Below are 18,874 nucleotides of genomic sequence, written 5' to 3'. Positions count from 1 at the left end.
CCAAATATGAAAAGTATCCGTCTGGGTTTACCTCATTGCTGACTTTCATTTAAAACATTTTTTAAAAAAGTCTGACTGGGAAAAAATGAAACTTGGAACAATGGAAAAACATTAGATTTTGTGTAATGTACATTATTCAGCTTTTATTTTAAAAATCGCAGTGTGGTCTAAGGGTGAGATGAATTATCACAACTTAAACTATGCTCGATCAACTGGCGGAGAAGAGCATTAAAGGGATAAAATCTATTATTAAATCATAAAAAGTCCTGTTGAACCACACGCAGGCCTTCTCTGTTTCCACTTTGGGGATGTCACATTTTCTTTAGGAAGAGGGTGAGAAAGAGCACACACTGTGCATTATTTACAATATATCACCACAGTTTGATGTAAAATACAGTGAGCAGGCAGCTATTGTAACCTTAATGGTAGTCAGCGTTGAAGCTTGTGCATGCTTCACATTGTAACCTTTCCATCCCCCCGAGGTACTCTAGGTTTGCTCTTAACTCTCAATAAAACAGCAGAAGCCATGAAAGGTAAGCTGTCTTTTATGAGTGGGCCCAGATACAAGCCTTATTTTTACAAGGTTATTTTCCTCTCAGCATGCACGGCTTTATGCATCAGGTGGGACTACTGACAGCACTGTGCGGGTGTCTCACATAACAATTAAAAACAGATCACGGGAGTGAGAATCATGACTCCTCAGATATCTGCTTGTTATTGCTCTGAGTCCTAATCATACCCTGCTTTTTATTTCACAACGAATGCCAATATTCAACTAAACTCGACTCCGGAGTCAACATAACATTTCATTTGTGTGGTTTTCTTATTAAACCTGACGGTAGATTTGTGTGTTTCATTCATTAAAACAATTCTGGTATTCATATGACAGAGGTTAACAAGGTTATTGCAGTGCCTGACACGTGGTAAGTGAGAACTCTATAAAAAGGGGTAGACAAAATAGCAGGAACATCTTACAACAGTGTCATCAGATCAAATAGAATTACTACTTTTATAGGTTCCAGTATTTATTAAAGAAGGAACCCTGTTACATTGCTGTAGTGACAGTTCTGACACAATAAATGTCATGTTGTGATACTAATAAAAAGCAGTTTTAATAGTTTTGTATTTTTAATTAGTTCTTATTTTTATTCCATTTTTAATTCAGTTAGTTTCCAGAGTAGGTTTGTTCGTTTCACTTTAGTTAATTAGTTTCAGTGTTATTTTTAGTTTGAGTTTTTTTAAATTATTTTATCGGGGGTACATTTTTTAAATTTGTCATTTGTGTGAATAGGTATTACAATACAAACACATTGACTCACAGTCAGTCTCAATAAACATATGTATCACTGCCTCATCAAGCTTATTATGTCGACAAATTTTGTAATATAATTTCTGTTCATTTTCATTTCATCTAGTTTTTATTTCTATTTCTGTTAACTAAATGTTTGATAAAAAGCTGAAGTGGTAGAGCGTATCAGCCATTGATCAATCAGTAAGATGTAATGTAATGACTTGTACCATGATACAGTAAATGCGTCTGTTTTTGTCTAAACCTGTACATTGTATGAACAATGAAATTAAATGATTAGTCACAATGCAAAAGTAGAGCTGGTATTCTTAAATGTGAGAATTTCATTTTATATTACTTCAAATTGATTATATCTGTGTTCTGGACTGCTGACCAGACAAAAAAATTTAAACAGGTCACCTTGACCTGTAGGAAGTTTTGATGGGCATTTTCTGAAATTGTAAAGGATTTTATAAGATTAGTTGATTAATTGAGAAAATAATCCTTAGAGGCAGGCGTAATTTAGAATACAAATAAATCCAATATTACCATAATACTTTTTTCATTTTCAAGAATAAAGTTAAAATATTAGAATATTCTGAAGACAACGTTGTAATATTTTAAGAATAAATAAATAAGAAAGAAGTCTTTACTCTTAAATATTTATACTAGCTGTATAGTATATAGGAAGTATCACATAAATATAATACAATCATCCCAGTCCAATTATTTTTTTCTCATAATACTGTCATCCTACCTCACTCAGAAAGCCAGAAGTCCACAATTGACCCACCACTGTGTTGTGTTGTGGTTGAGAGAACAGGTATCGTAGTATTAATGGGTCCAATGGAGGGCTGCAAACTTAATGCAGTCGCTTCACATGCACCACTGGTTACACTATTCACTAGGTTACAACACAATGATTTTTTAATGTGTGTTTGCAGTCAGCGTGCATGTACATTTACTATACTGGGAACAAAGAGGAGAGTAATTCCTCTGCTCTGTTTGCACCAACTGAAGTGAGGCATTAAAATAGACCTAACGCTAACTCTACCATAAAAGCAAGATGCTCAGTTTCTTCTTAAATACACACTGTTAACTCCCCCAGCTCTGCAGTATCCGGAGAGAGCTGGAGGCTGGCATCACAGCCATCTATCTGATCTGTGTCTAGCAGAAAGCCTAGTTAATGGACCGGAGACAGACAGTGATGTTCTCACAGACAGATCCTGTTGTACACACATGGCTGTGCACAGGAGCACGCACACATGCACACAGAGGGGCCCCAGACTGAGCTATTGACTGACTGATACAGACTCAGAAGGTATGTAACATACATCAGCACACCAGAGACTTGCATGGCTTTGCTTTTAAATGCAACTATAGTAAATGCTTTCAAGTATAAATAATGAAACTTAACTACTTAAGTGATTCAAACGTAATATTTGGATGCAAGTAAGATGTTTTTTTCATTTCAAAATCTGGTGCAAATACATTTTTCAACAATACTTATTAATTAACTCTTACATATAAACTTGGATACAATACCTTGAACCAGCAGACGGGTAGTGTGGAGCACCTCTCCCTGGTCACTGTAGGCTCGGCATGTGTACGCCCCTCTGTCATCTCTAGTGATGCCAAGGATGGTTAGACTGCCATCGTGTACCTGTGGTTACATGCAGGACGAACAGATAAACATCCAACCTCGGACATCGAACATTAAGATAATGCAATAGAGACAGTGGTGGAGGTGGAATTCAGATTAGAAGTCCAACAATTAGTTGGTTGGCAGAAAATGAGAAATCTGCAACAATTTTGGTAATCGAATAATTGTTTAAGTTATCAAGCACAAATGTCCAAACTTCACACAGCTTCTCAGATGTGAATATTGTTTTCTATTATAGTAAATTGAATACTTTTTACTGTTGGTTTGACATAATAAGAAATATGAAGACATCACCTTGGGAAATGGCCCTTTTCACTGACAGTTTATAGGCTAGAAACAAATAATAATAATATATATATATATATATATATATATATATATATATATATATATATATATATATATATATTAGGAGATTAATTCATAATGCAAATTATTGAGCTGCAGCCATAATTCTGATCCCTTAACCTAAACGCACTACAAGGAGCTTTTAACTGGTTATGAAACTGTTTCAGTTCAATAATAATGCCCCTATATGACCTAAATAAACACATATAGATAAATATATAGAGATATATAGGTCTGCATTATAATAATATTATAATATTACTGTCAGATTCACCTTGAAATCAATTAATAAAGTTGATGGAAACGCTACTGCTACCAACAATACCACACTGTAAAATACTACAAGTAAAGGTCATGCGTTGAAAACACATTACATTACACATTAAAACTGTTCATTAAATGTTAAAATGTAAAAGTACTTAATGCTGTGAGTGCTATGCCATTATATACCATTACATCAGAATATTCTTACTGATGCATTAATGTGTAAGCATCATTATATTGCTGTAGTTGGTTCAGATGAAGCTAATCACATTTCATTGATACGCACCTAATAATTATTTTCATTATCAATCTATCAGCTGATATTTTTCTTCTTCAGGAAAAATGCTCATCAGAGTTGAGTTGGAGTAGGAGTAGAAGTAAAGTGACATAAAATAGTACAAATGCTTCAAATTTGTACTAAAGGACAGTACTTAAGTAAATGTACTTAGTGATATTCCACCGCTGATCAAAGATATATAACAACCAAGTTTGTGGACAGAGTCTACTCTAAAGAAAATACATCAAACACTTAAAAGTCATGAATGTGTCATGCTTTAATTAGCTCCAGGTCTGATTCCTGCATGTGGTAACCTTGGAAACGTCTAACTCTATGTTGCTGCGTGTCCCTGTGTGCAGCCACTGATGAGAACCAATAAGTGGTGAAGAAACACATTAACCAAACCTAATAGAAACACCCTCATAAATTATGCAACAGGTTGCGAGAGGCTCTGTCCATTCAAGTCACACACAGCTGTAGTCTGTCCATTCATGCAGCCGAGGAGGGAATCTGCTACGCCTGCAGAATTATTCCTATTCATCTGTCTTTCAAATGTTTTATAGCCAAGAGATGCGACAAGTAGATCAGCCCAAGCAACATTTAACTTCTGTCAGTCTGTTGGCGAACTGAGTCATCATCGCTCAGATTGTCTATCACCAGATAACACTTTGTGCATCACTGCCGTAACATGCGACATGTGTGGTCTGCTGAGTGCTAGAAGTGTAAACGAAACATTGACGTCTTGTGAAGCATCGATTTTAAGGCTTGGAAAGCCGTTTGTATTGATTAAAAAAGCAGGAAGAGATTAAAACTGATTAAAATAGTGTTTATTTTAATTACATGTTTGCATTAACTACTGTCTGGATGATTTGGCATGTTTCCTGTTCCTGTTCTTCACATACCAGTAGATTCTTCAGGTTTATGTTGTACCTCTCACTTAGATATCATGTGCCGTCGACTCTTCTATAGAATTTATAAATGTAGAACTGTAAAGGTAAAATGTGAATAGTGTGTTCAGACAGAAAGCAAAGTGAGTTTTGCACACATTGCATAGCTGTGTCAGCACTTGCACGCTAGCAAGTAGCTAGCTCATTAGCAAACATTAGTAAATAAGCATAATGTAGAATTTTGTTTATAATCCTGGATTAGGGATCACAGGAAGTAATGATGACCCACCACTGTATTGCTTTTTTGTTGTAAGTTTTGTTTTGTTTTTTGGCAAAATACTGCTGACATTTTCATAAACTTCATAAAAAATGTTCAACTTTCACTTTGCTGGTCAGTCCTGCGTCACCTAGAGTCCCACAATGCCTTGTGAAGCGAGTCGCTTGTGTCCCATAGAAATTGAATGGGGGCTGACTTTGCATCATTTGACTGCTGGACCATTTGTCCGTGTTGATTCACTCGACACATCAAAAGTGAGAACTGTACAGACGTTAGCTCTACAGTTCTCGCTGTTTCTGAAGCAGATTGAGCTGAAAACAGAAAACACGGCTTTCTTGCCAGGCTGTGACACCCTCTGTGAGTTTGTATCTTGTATCTATTAACTTTACTTTATTATGCAATCACGCCTCCTTTCAAATTCACCTTGCATTCTGTTTGAATCTTTGGATTTCATGTTGCACCGAGTCTATAAAAATTAAATCGAACCACTGTTGGATCAAATCATTACACTCAGCACAGGCAGCACATACAGTGGTACCTATAGCAGACTTCCAAGACAGTACACTTAACAGGATCTGATGATATGTAATGGCCATGGGTCCACTCCAATACTTTCTGTGCCACAGCTGTACTCAAGCCAAGGTGAGGGGGAGAAGATTAATGAAACGGAGGAGGATGAGGAGGAGAAGGAAGTCAGCAATAGATGAGGTGGAAAGGGGACACGGGAAAGAAGAGCAGCAGATAAGGCGAGGCATGAGATGAAGGCAGAATCTCAATTTCTGACACATGCACGTCACCGACACATCCAGAGAGACTGATGTTGTGCTCTGAAACAGCAGGAGATGGCTGTTGTTTTCCTGTATTTATTTATTTTTTGCTTTGATTTGAGTGCACTTTTGGGGGGAAGACCCTTAATAATGATCCCACATAAGTTTCCGTCCTCCCCTGCACAACTGTTTTGTTTAGTATCTTACGTTTTATGGTTCTTTTTTTTTCTGTGCAAATAAATAAAGCAATAAAGTAAAGTAAAGAGAGAAGGAGGAGGAGGATTCACTAACCCTGTCTGTCACATTCCTGCCTTTCTCCATGATGTCTCCATGGATCTGAGCATGGGGGTGAGCAAATACACCCTCACGCTCACTCGCACACACACAAACACACTCAGCTCTCTTCTTAACGAGAAGGAGCTTTCCCAAGTTTTTGGGGGTTTTTTTGCTTGAACATACACTCGAAACAGCCAAATGGATAAAGAAAGCTAATAAATGCACTGCTGTTTTACATTTTGCAGTATATAACGGGGAAGCAAGTGAAGTATGGCATTTGGGTCTCAGTAGCGATTTTCATTTTTAGTGTAACATTCATATTAGGACTAATGTAATATTGATGCAGAAGAAGGAGATTAATAATGCATCAGAATGTTGTCTAATCATTTACTGAGGGAATGGTGTTAAAAAGAGGCGACTGGAGGGAGAGATGGCGCAGCAAAAAGGGTAAAATGAAAGAAAGTGGAAGAGGCCCTTAACAGACACTCTTATATGCTCCTGTCACTTCCTGTATCACACAGGCAGCAGACTGCAATATAAGGGACATATGTGAGGGCGAGCAGAAAAGGAAGGGTGCATCCACCTTTCAAAAAGTTCCAAAAAACAATTACAAGCGGTATAAAATATGCCCTTCAACGCTCCTGTACTTGTTCTGCATAATCAACAACCTGTTATGTTCAAAGCGTTCCAGCAGTTTGTTTTTGTAATGAGCTGCTGTGATTCCATTTTCTGTTTACTTTGACCTCCCTCGTCTGACGCAGATTCCTACTTTTGCGAGAATGACTCCTGACAATCGAAGTGCACATGTTGCATTCGAGTGCTCTCTCCAGCTTCACGTGTGGGCGGAGAGAGTGCTTGTGGTAGTATAGTATAGTATAGATAATATAGTGAGAGCAAGAGAGCAAGAGTTTCTCCACTTGAGAAAAAGTGACATTTGCACCTTTTACTCAAGATGCGACATCATGCGGCTGCGATGCTTCATCGCCTCTTGAAGCTGTTGCTGTTTCTGAGTCACGTATAATGGAGCGGTGTGTTAAATGTCTTTGATTCTGTGCGACTAACAACACAAAACTGATGTTTATTGTTGACGGTTTATGTAGCTGAGACATTTCCCTGCTATCAAACCACACTGAGGCTGTGCCAGAAATATCTTGTCATGACATCTACTTTTGGGAGTTTATCCACAGGTATAAAAATCATGCATCACCAGACAACAAAGAGGGATGTGATTTGTGCTGCCAGTAGCTGTTCTTAACACTGTTAAAGTGATTCAAAGTGGAGTTTTGAGGAGTTTTACTGAGAAGCAGATCGACTGCCATTATTAAAGGGGACCTATTGTGCTAATTTCTAATTTCTAGTATGAGACTCTACTAGAATAGCTTTACATGATTCACCCTTCAGAAACATATTTACTTATCTTACACTGGCCCTTTATGCAGCCCCTCAGTTCATCCTCTTTCTGAAACAAGCTGTCTCTTTAAGCCAAACTCAGAAAATATGTAACTTTCCTTCACAACCGAAAAAGCACTTTTTGCAAGACATACAAAAACTTGAATAGTTAGTCCTGACTTTTACTGAGCAGTTGGATAGCTTAGACGGACTGAGTGGGTACCTGAACTTCGAGGGCATGCTCAGCTGTGCTCTGCCTGGAGCAGATAATCATAACCCTAATCGTAGGAAGCGTTGCCTTCAGAGAAGTCCGAATTCTGTGCTATTTGCTCACAGGGATTACTTTTACATACTCATTATTTGACACTTTGGCCTCATTTAATATCAACATTGGACAGTATAATATCACATATATATGACAGATACTAAGGGAAAGCATAATAGGTCCCCTTTAATCAATCAAAGGGCAACAGCTTTTAACTTGTCAACTAAAAATGTTTTCAATGTTCTGTGTTCAAAATGCCTATTAAATGCCTGTTTCCTGTCAACTTACTAGTGACTGTTTTTTGGCTTGCGAAATATCATCCACTAAAGTCCACCACAAATTTCAAAGACTAAAACATGTATGTGTTATTATAAAATGTGTATTATAAAATATGATTTTGTTTTGCAGCACAACAACCAGATAAACTGATATTAGCCCGACTGAGATGCAGTCCATAACATACTTCCAGTACAGATGGACTCAATGGATGACACCATCTGTGCACAAGCCCTGCTTCTATATTTGTGCACAATCATAAATCTAAATTATGTCCATTATTAATGATAATTCTTACCGAGTATTTTGCGTTGGTTGCAAGCTCCTCCCCCTCCCTCAGCCAGCTGATAATTGGTTTTGGATTTCCCTGGGCAGAGCAGCTAAGCAGAGTGCTTCCCCCTTCCTTCGCCTCCACATATTGTGGCGGCGTTGCTGTAAATGAAGGTGGGGCTGTGGAGAAAATGGAGGAAAAGGAATCATTACAACGGGTATAACATTTGAATTAAAACAGTAACCATTAAAATGCATTAAAATGTCTGTCACATGTCTTGTGTTGTCCTCATTTGGAGATAATCTGTCTGTTTTCATATAGATTTTATATACATTTTTAGCCATGCTAGCAGCATCTTTGGATGGCAATGTCATTCAGTCCACCAAACTAAAATATCTTAACAACTAACTTTGTACAGACATTCATAGTTGCCATATGATGAAATGTAGCGACAGATCAAAACAATAATTTGTCAGATATTTTGGTTTATAACCAAACACCTGCAAAACTAATGACATTCCCATCAGCCGCAGCTGTACATTTGTGTTTTTTAGAACATTTTAGCTTGCTTAATTAAGATGGTGAACATGCTAAACATTATACCTGCTAAAAATCAGGATGTTCGTATGCCCATAGACCTTACACTGGGATGGGATGAATGGAAGTTTTACAAATAAAAACATCCTTGGTTTAAAAATTAAAATTTTAGGGCGCCCGGTTAGCTCAGTGTCTTAGAGCGAGGCTGAGTCCTTGCTGCAGCGGCCCAGGGTTCGAATCCAACCTGCGGCCCCTTGCTGCGTGTCATCCCCTCTCTCTCTCTGCCCCCCTTCCCTGTCTGTCTTCAGCTGTCCTATCAAATAAAGGCAGATGTGTCTATGAGGAAAAGGCTTTTGAGCCACAGGGGAATTTTTATGTTATGTTTATGTTATGAACCATCGTTGGCCAGTGGGACAAATTGGCAGCAAGGCTGACTGGCTGTATTCAACTATCTTAATATATGACTGACTCTGGTCAGTACACATGGGACAATTGTGCATTTGAGGCATCAGGGTAGATGGTCTCTTTGGAAGAATACTCTTAGACAGAAGTTGCTCAGATAGCGGGTGATGCCACCACTTTCTGAAACACCAGAAAACCTAAAAAATACACTTAGCGGCATGACTGCACTTCCACCTGATGTTTCTGAGGTTCACTAACAGCCACAAGGGAGCTCTTCCCTACTTACTGCAGGCCAATAAACTGTACTATCCTCAGCCAGCTGCTTTCGGTTTTTCAACATAATATTTTGATTATAAATAGTGGCACTGTGTTTAGTTAAATGGAAAAAAGGCCCCGCTATACAAGTGGGTCACTGCTTTCCGCTGGGAGTGCTGCCATGCTTCAGACTGCACACAAGCACCTGGCATGGAGTAAACAAATCGCCCAATTAGCACATTTAGACATCTGCCTGTCCATACTGCCCTTTCACTCCCTAACACTTATCACATTATATGATACAGTGAATTAATGGAGACTCTAATAAAATGCTTGACTGGTTTATGTATCGCTTGCTCATGTGATTGAGGGGTCAACAGCTTCATTAACCAAATCATGACGTATCATTTTAGTTATCAACCTTAGCAACCTTGTGCAGTCACTATGAATTATTTACCTTAAGATATACTTAATTGTTTCACTGCCACCCTAGTTTCTCCCACGCGCTTGGAACGGGAGGGTGAGACGAGGGTGTTGTAGTCTGCAACTTCACCGCTAGATGCCACTGAATCTTACACAAATACATTTTGGTATATAAAGTAGTTGAAACTAGCTCCACCTGAATCAGCTGCAACAGTAAAATGTTGCTTTCACACTGACGCATCAGTATTATTAATATAATTAGACACATTAGCTGATTTCATGCAGAACGAGTACTTTTACTTTGAATACTTTAAGTAAGTTTAGTTGCTAAGTAGAATTTTAAAGGCAGGACTTCTTCCACTACTATAAGGGCTGATATTAATTCTAATCCTACTTCAGAATTTCCTCAAGGGATTAAGCATCAGTTGACAGGAAATAGGTAGCACACATGGCGTTGACAATAGCAGGTACATTGTTCAACAAGGGAGCTGTTCACGCCATCAGGTACTGCTCGTCACAGAGGAAGTGTCACAGTGGCTGGGAAACCTGGGAGTTGCTCTACAAAAAAAGTAAGCTGAGCATCACATTCTCGCCCTACTTACTGCAGCTCTTCATCAATTATATACATTAAAATATGCTTGAAGATCCTGCAATCCCACTGTTCTTCTTTGTAGACCACACAGAACATCGGCAGATGGCCTGGATGCCCAGACGCAGGGTTCGGCCTGTTCTTTGAAGGCTTACATCCGCTGTTATTTGCTCACTAACTCAAGAGTGAGTCTGCATCATTTTACTTCCTCACTTGGTCTTTCTTGTCTTGTCTCTGCTCCTAAAAGAATACGGCCACATAGAGTACACATCTTTCATTGATTTCACATCATGGGTGTCAACCATGTAACGTGTGTTTCGGTGTAAACTGTTACAGAGAGAAGAAAGAGACCCTCAAGGAGATTTTGAGTGCCTCTGGATCTGGATTATAATAATTACCAACCGTGACAGTGTTGACTGGTATTGTTTTCACCTTCTGAGTCTGTGTGTGTGCACGCTTTAACAGCAAAATGTGATCCTGGAGAGACCAACTTTTGTGGGAACCAGGATGGAAACTACAGTGGGAACTTGGTTCCTCCTAATAAGACATGAGCTCCCCAGAAAACATGATTTGTGAAATTTTGGGTGGACTACTGCTATTTTTTTATACTTTTAAATTTTTCTGTATCTTCTGGGATCATGCGTAAAATTAGGCTATCATTGATGTATATTTCATTAATGTGTCTTTGCAACTAGTCCCCAACAGAGAAAAAATAATGAGCTTGAAAGCCATGGTCTAGTTCACACACTGGCGGAAACTACAAAAGAAGCATTCTCTTGCCAGGAGTTTATATGTTTGTCTGACACTGTACAGGTGTGTAGTTGAGATCAAAATGAAGGCTGAGTTCGAAGATGGAGGTGGTCCAAGCAAGGGTGCAGAAAATATGGGGGTAGGAAGTGGGAAAAGGGCCATTGGCCCCTCCATTGTATGTCCCTGGCCCACATTCATTTTAATTAACATGTTAGAGATCATCTTGCGATGGGATCACACACATTCCAACACATGAGTACTGAATAGTCATATGTCTGTCTGTCTGTCTGTGGACAGAATTAGATTTTGGTGTAAAATGGTTGAATCTTTGTTGGTCTTCTAGAGGCTGTAGTGGGCTCCATTTCAAAGCTAGAGTGAAGACCACCAGAATACTGGTATAATATGAAACTAGAGGACCTAATGCATCCATTGTTACCAACCACGTCTTAGCGTGTTGGGAAGGGGGCTAAATAATGCTTAGTTAGATAAAATTTTGGTGATGGAAAAATTGGAATGGCCATTTTCAAAGGTGTCCCTTGACTCTCCGACCTCAAAATAACTGAATGAAAATAGTTCTATGGGTACCCACAAGTCTCCCCTTTGCAGACTTGCCTAATTTATACTAATCCCTTGCAGTTTTTTGCATGTTATATAAATGTCCGCCTAATGCATTTAAACATTTCTGCATACTAGGGCCAATAAACAGTATTTATTATAATTGCATAAATTGGTAAAGACTGAAAAGCTAAGACACATACTTCATGTCACCTCTGCATAAGTCACTGTCCCACTTATGACTTTTTTTACTTGGAAGGGCCAAGTCAAAAAAGTCTGGAACCTCCCTGGGTCAGAGATGAAACTGTTTTTCAGCCTTACTCTTTAATTTGGTACAATACTCCCAACCTGAGTGTGATAGTCAAAATCATTACAGATTAACTAAAATTATATCATTCTTCTTTTACTTTGTTTACAGCTGTGTGGGGAAAAGCTATTTCTGTTCCTCTAGGTGAGTGTCACAGAACATATCGTACAAGTAGTCAAACCATGTGACAGAGGCAAAAGAAATCTTATTTTCTGTGATTTTTGTCAAGACACCATGAGGCCCTTTACTATCTTATTCCCTGCAGCTGTCTGGTTGTACTATTATTGGGCTGATATTGTGTAGTCTGATTCAAGCATTACACCAACGCAGATTAAATTCATCTTTTTATTTATTTCTGAAAAAAAACTACCAAAAAATAAAAACAAAACACTGCCTTAGGATTTAAGAATTTGTCTAAGTAGGCCACACATGGGTCCCTTTTATGCTGACATTTGTGGCTATGTGAGCAATATGGGGAGAAATGCAAAGAAAAACATTTATTAGAATTTGCAGCCCATACGAACAATCATGCTCAGGCCTGTGTGGGATGCAAACTCGTAGCCACAGTGGGCCGTTAGTGACTGACAAGGGCAGACACACACAGGGAATATATGGAGCTGGTGGACAAATGAGCTGGCATTTGGGCCCCAGTTGGGTCAACCAAATGGGTCCTAAATGCCAGCCCATCAGTAACCCAGTGACACAGTGGCAGGGTCTGTCTTTTTTATGTTTCGAGCGTAGATGGTTAACTTAAAATAATGTGAAAGTGCTGGTGCGCTGGTGTCTTTTCAATGTCTGAAAAGCTTGCTGATGCTTGAAAAGCAAAGAGAAGGGAAGGACAGGGGAGACGAGACTAGAGATGAGAGGATGAGAAAGGGGGGAGGGCGAGAGAGAGAGAGAGTGGCCTTAGTGTCTTTTTCGGGCACAAGGCCTTGCCATCTGACACCTGCCACTGAGTGGGCACGAATTCCCTGTCCGCTTGGCAGGAAGTTAAGGCCAGCAAACAGGAACTCAAAGCAAAGGAGGAGTGTATGCAAATACTAACAGCCAAAGGAAATGGGTGTCTGTGTGGAGGCCAGACGAAAATGGCACCTGCTTCCCTCACAGACACCCATTTAGAGGACAACGATAGCATAAAGTCTTCATATGAATTCCCTTTTTGGATATCTAGACTCTGGAACAACTGCTGCTTTTGGTATTTCCATGAATGTCTGTCTTTAAAACCAAATAACAGCATCAGAAAAGCTATATTTTATGTACCAGCTAAACAGGTCTACCCCAATCAGATGCAGGCTTACTGCGTCTCTATAGCTAAACACATTATATGCATGAGGTCATGTAAAATACCATCACTTAATATGCCAAATACATAATATGACATTCAGGGATATTATAAGTTCTGCTACAACCCAAAGAGCTCAGTTTCTGTTGAAAGGCCTGACAGGAGTGGAGAGCAGCAGAAGAGGGAGGGAAGGAGCAGTTGAAGTTAAGAGTGAATACTGATGAGGCAAGCTACAGAGATGCAGTATACCTACACAACAAAACACTGATACACACACACACGCACGCACGCCCACAGTCTCGTCTTCACGAACTCCAAACATCACGAGAGTGCGCAGGTGACAGCAGAGTATGACCCATTCACTCTTCAACTACAACTTCAACCGGCAGACAGAGATCTCATTTAGCAGCATACAAACGCACAATGAGATGCTCTCATGTCAGTTTTGATGTAATGCGCTACACACAGAACACAGTGCGGAAAGTAATTTGCAGTGTGTGGTGTACGAACACACCCACGACACACAAATACGCACAAAAGAAAACATTATGTTGTGCATTGATAATAAGCATTTATACAGATCAGCATTTTTCATTCCAAAGTGATTATGCCGTGCAATGGACTTTATAAATGGCTCTTTACACAGTATTTCGCATACAGCGCATTGTAATCATTATTCAAACACAAGAATTGCATCCAATTTAAAACATATGCATGATGAAATCGAATATGCATGAGTTTCACACAGCACTCATAAGTGCCAAAAATATACATGTGAATGAGCTTGACAGTACTTTGCTTGAAAATTCTCTCTCTAACAACACAGAGGATTACAGCCCTTAGAAGTTAGAGACCTGTGAAGCTTTAACACAAGAAAATCACCATTTTTGGCTTGAGCTATTCTTTTCAAATGCCTGTTAAAGAATTATTCACCCGCTCATATTAGGCAGTTACCGGAACGCTAACTAAGAAATGCAGGGAATGCAGACTACATGAATTTGCTACTTTAACTTAACCTCATCTTTGCTGCATCTGCAAACAGCAAACATTTATTCAATTACATCTACTGCAAAACATATGAAGCAGCTTAATATAATATCTGTCAAAAAAGCATTCCTCATATGAAACAGATACAGGGCTTAAAAAAAATAAAGACATCATTGTCTCTGTAGTCTCTGGTGTGCTGCAACAACGTGAAGACACACTTCACACAGGATTCTCTAAACCACTGGGGCATTCCTGGGAAATGCAAAGGTGCAGTTTTTTTTTCCGCCTGGTCATCAATTTGATAGCTCTCAGACTATCACAGACGATCCCTGCCGGAACCGCCTTAAACAGGACACAATCAATTCTCTTCTAACCAGCCTTTCATCCCTTTTTTACCCAAGGCCTTTTGAAAAGGAGCTGCAGGGATGATCTGAAACAGTATTTAACCGTCACTCAAATTCAAATTTCCTCGGTAAAAACAGAAAACCATAAACCGTCACTAACTGGACCAGGGAGTCAACACTTTTAACAGAAGAAACAATGTGACTGAAGGGCTGTTTGTCGGGCTGCAACTTATAATTCATTTCTTTATTTTTCTTTATTTTCTAGATCACTGTGCTCAACCAAAGACAAAAGGAGTGCATTAGGGTGTGTGTAACTATAGTCCAGCAAAGATAGACCACAGATAGTCAATTTAAAATTATTTAGAAATTTTAAATTCTCCTTTATTATTGTCATTAAAAACATATGGCATATAATACTGTGCATGAATGAGCCTTGGCCCTGTCTCCAGTTCACCTCTTTTCCTTCCTTGCACCACTTCTGATAGGTACTGACCACTGCAGTCCGGGAACACCCCACAAGAGCTGCAGTTTTGGAGATGCTCTGACCCAGTCGTCTAGCCATCACAATTTGGCCCTTGTCAAAGTCACTCAAATCCTCACGATGCCCATTTTTCCTGCTTCTAACACATCAACTTTGAGGACAAAATGTTCACTTGCTGCCTAATATATCCCACCCCACTGACAGGTGCCATGATAACCAGAAAATCAGTGGTCATAATGTTATGGCTGATAGGTGTATAAGTAAATGAAACAACATTTAATCAAAACTAAAAACCTAAACGAAATGAATGTATAATTTGCAAACTAATTACAGATGTTTACAGATAGGATGATTGTTTCTCGTAATTGATGTAATGGCTGAACTGGATTCAACTGAAGGCTCCTTAATGGATAGCTCCAGATAATAATTGTTGGTTGACTATCGGTGCGTGTGCTCTTCTGACCGTGAGCGGATCGAGGCGCGGTGTCCAAACTGTTCTTTCATTCCCACCCACTGACACTTATGTTCCCAGGTCAGAGAGCTGGCACCGCGGGCAGCTGACTCACCATTGACTGTGAGGTGCACCCAGCTGCCGTTGTGGAAGGTGTCGTACTGTTGCTCCAGCATCAGGACCCTGCACTCGTACCAGCCCTGGTCCTCGGAGCGCACAGGGTCAATCTGTAGGGAGGCCTTCCCATGCAGAGAGGCTCTACCTGGAGACAGAGGAGGGGCAAAAAAAACACCAGAATTAAACACTGTGCATTTGTCTTTTTCTGCTTTTAAAAACACCTTCATGCTATTTTCCAGAGATGGTTGGATTCTCTATTTCACACTTGGTAGCTTTGCTGGTCACCGCAAAGATCCATCATAGCAGTCGGGGGTTAAGTGCTTTACTTCAACCTTTTCTTCTTGCAGCGTGAAACAGATTGCCTTTTGCATCAAAAGCAGCCTACAAGTCACGGTGCAATATTTTTGCACGGGCACTAGATTAAAAATATTGCTTTTGTTTGTCTTTTAAAGAGATTAAAAAGACAAATAAAATATCTTCTTCCAGTGAGTACTGTATGTTATTAGGATTAAGTGCAACATTATACAGATCTCTGCTTCTCCTATTTTCCTTTTCTCTGCAAGGGCTCCATGAACTCAGACTTTGAACTACTTGTTATTAAAATAAGCATAAGCACAAGTCTATTCAGATGCACAAAGTCCAGGTGTGACAAACAAATTCATTCTTTAGTTCTTTTTTTAACTGCTTATTCCTATTCAAGGAGTGCAGCAGTCTGGAGCTTTTCCAATCACTGGATGGAAAGCATGAAAACACCCCGGACAGGTTGCCAGTCTCTCACAGAGTTAACAGAGACAGGCAATCCCTAACACTTACTGTACAGTCATACAATTTGGAGCCTTCAATCCGGCTGACTTCCAAGTCTTTGGACTGTCGGAGGAAACACAAACAGATATAAAGAGCATGCAGACTCTAGATACCCACACTGATAGGAGAATTAAAGGAATTGTTTGTAGATTTAACAGAACAGTTTTGACATATTGGGGAATACACTTATTTTCTTTTTTGCAAAGAGTTAGATGAGAAGATCGATACCACTCTCATGTCTGTACGGTAAATATGAAGCTACAGCCAGGAGAAAGTTAGCTTAGTTTAAAGCTGGAAACAGGGAGAAACAGGTAACTTGGCTCTGTCCAAAGATAGCACCTTTAAAGCTCAATAAATAACAGTTTTTGGTTTTACAAGCATCCGTGCAGGACTATCTACTGACTGAGCAGAGTGCCTCTCTGAGATACAACATGTTGGAATTTTAGTTGATTTTGTTACCTTAGTTTGGACAATGGCAGGCTAGCTGTTTCCCCCAGCTTCCAGTCTCCCTTCAAAAGCCAGAAAAAGTTCACGACCCATCACCCCACATTTGTTAGCAATTAGAAACTATGGTAAGGGAAGCAACTAATAAAAAATATTGAGTTTTAGTGAAATAAAGGTCAGCATGATAACATCATCAAACTCTTGATTGTTTATTTTTTCCTAAATAAATCACATTCATTCAACTTAGTTTCAGTTTAGTAATTTTGCCCTGATCATCTACGCCCCCACTGCAGTGGTTCTATTCCCCACCACGGGGACCTTTAAGCTAACCATCTTCGGGATGTAGCTTCATATCTAATGGACAGACGTGGGAGTGATATCAATCTTCTCATCTAACTCTCTGCAAGAAAGCATATAAACGTATTCCTCAAAATGCTGAACTATTCCTTAAACCAATTAAACATCACAATATTTAACCATAAATGTGGTTTTAAAAGAAACTACCTTCCACTATTAAGATTTATGCATAAAACTACCTAGGAGCCATCTGTTCGGCTGAATTGAAATAAAGTATTTGGAGTCACTGTAGAAAAAGACCAGGCTTCCACCTCATAGAAATCATCCATTTCTTATGAAACTTCTCCATCCCCACTTCTTTTTTTTCTTCAAGGCTGAGGATAAATTGGAATTCTAAATGGAGGAAATCACAAGGGATGAGAGAAGTTCAGGAAACCAGGCATGGTGAAATCTTCAGCTGCTAAGCTGTCTGTCTTCAAGCCTCCAGCCCGCTGCTCACATGGCTGCCTCTGACAGCCCAACAGACTAAAACATTCGCTTCTGCTCTGTCTGACGAGTGTTCTCAGATGGAGCATTTTTCCAAACTTTGATGTGTAGATGTACCGTAAGCACTGTTTCCCGTTACTTTCCCGAGACTGTCAGGCAAATATATTGACGTTGAGGGCGGGCTGAATTGCTCTACCAGCACTGTATATAAATGCAATGGATAGATACCCCAACCCTGCATGGGATTGCTGCCATAGTTGGGGTAGAAAACTGACAGGGTTTTTTTTGTTAGCAGAAAATCAATACAGCAAAGAGGAAGAGAGAAGAGTGGGGACTGCAGTCTTGCAGTAAAAAAGGTAGCTTGTCTTTAAAAAGTCAGGTCTATTTTTGCCTGGGCATTGAAGTGCTGAGTGGGGTGGGTGGTGGCGTGAAGGGTAGGGATCAACCTCAGCTCCCATTTGTCAAAGAGTGAGAGGGTGCTGCTGTAAACAGAGTTAACATCGCTGTATCCACGTCAGGACCGGCCCCCAGGGCACACACCACTTACACAGTACAGGGTTCTATCTACTGTGAAAACAGAGGAGCTAACACCTTGTTCAGATCACATCACTAGCTTTGTCAGATAGGAAAGCTTTGAAGAGGAAACACTAAAGATCCAAAGTGACAAAGTTGGCAGACACAGTGAGGTAGTCTAAAAAAACACAACTTAAAGTCTCAAAGAGCAACGATTAAAAGAGGGAAAAAATAGCTGGATGTATGTGTACCCCGCCTCTCCCACAGTGTCAGCTGGACAGCAGACAAGTGGTTATAGATAATGGATGAAAAGATGGATGTATAACCTTTGACTAAATTACCACTATCATAAATACATGTAACTATGCATGCTAAAGAACGTCCCCTGGCCACCCTAACTTACCTTTTTCCCAGCAGAAAGTGTGACTTGTTATATCAATTTAAGTGTCCAAAGCCAACACTCTCAGTACTGTACTCTATAGTCAGTTGGTCTGAATCATAATCATTTTGCCTCATTACTTTCAGGTATATAGTGTTCTAGGACTGTAATTGTCCACAAATACAACATATTCCATTGTGGGATCGTTCACAGAAACTAGTGT

The 18,874-nt window shown here is 39.5% G+C and overlaps 1 protein-coding gene across 3 annotated transcripts in view; it reads right to left on the bottom strand.

The window, feature by feature from the left end:
• Window positions 1-18,874, bottom strand: part of igsf9ba (immunoglobulin superfamily, member 9Ba) — a 73,487-nt gene that overhangs the window by 30,010 nt on the left and 24,603 nt on the right. For all 3 annotated transcript variants that reach the window (XM_051397888.1, XM_051397889.1, XM_051397887.1), the window contains exons 3-5: window positions 15,727-15,873; window positions 8,276-8,427; window positions 2,834-2,951 (exon numbers count right to left, since the gene is read on the bottom strand). In XM_051397888.1, coding sequence (XP_051253848.1) covers window positions 2,834-2,951; window positions 8,276-8,427; window positions 15,727-15,873 — 417 coding nt within the window. The remainder of the gene's footprint in view (window positions 1-2,833; window positions 2,952-8,275; window positions 8,428-15,726; window positions 15,874-18,874) is intronic.

The sequence above is a fragment of the Dicentrarchus labrax genome, unplaced genomic scaffold, assembly GCF_905237075.1.
Source record: "Dicentrarchus labrax unplaced genomic scaffold, dlabrax2021, whole genome shotgun sequence".
Classification (NCBI taxonomy): domain Eukaryota; kingdom Metazoa; phylum Chordata; class Actinopteri; family Moronidae; genus Dicentrarchus; species Dicentrarchus labrax.
The sequence above is the reverse complement of the archived record's forward strand: the minus strand, read 5'-3'. Positions and strand labels throughout refer to the sequence as shown.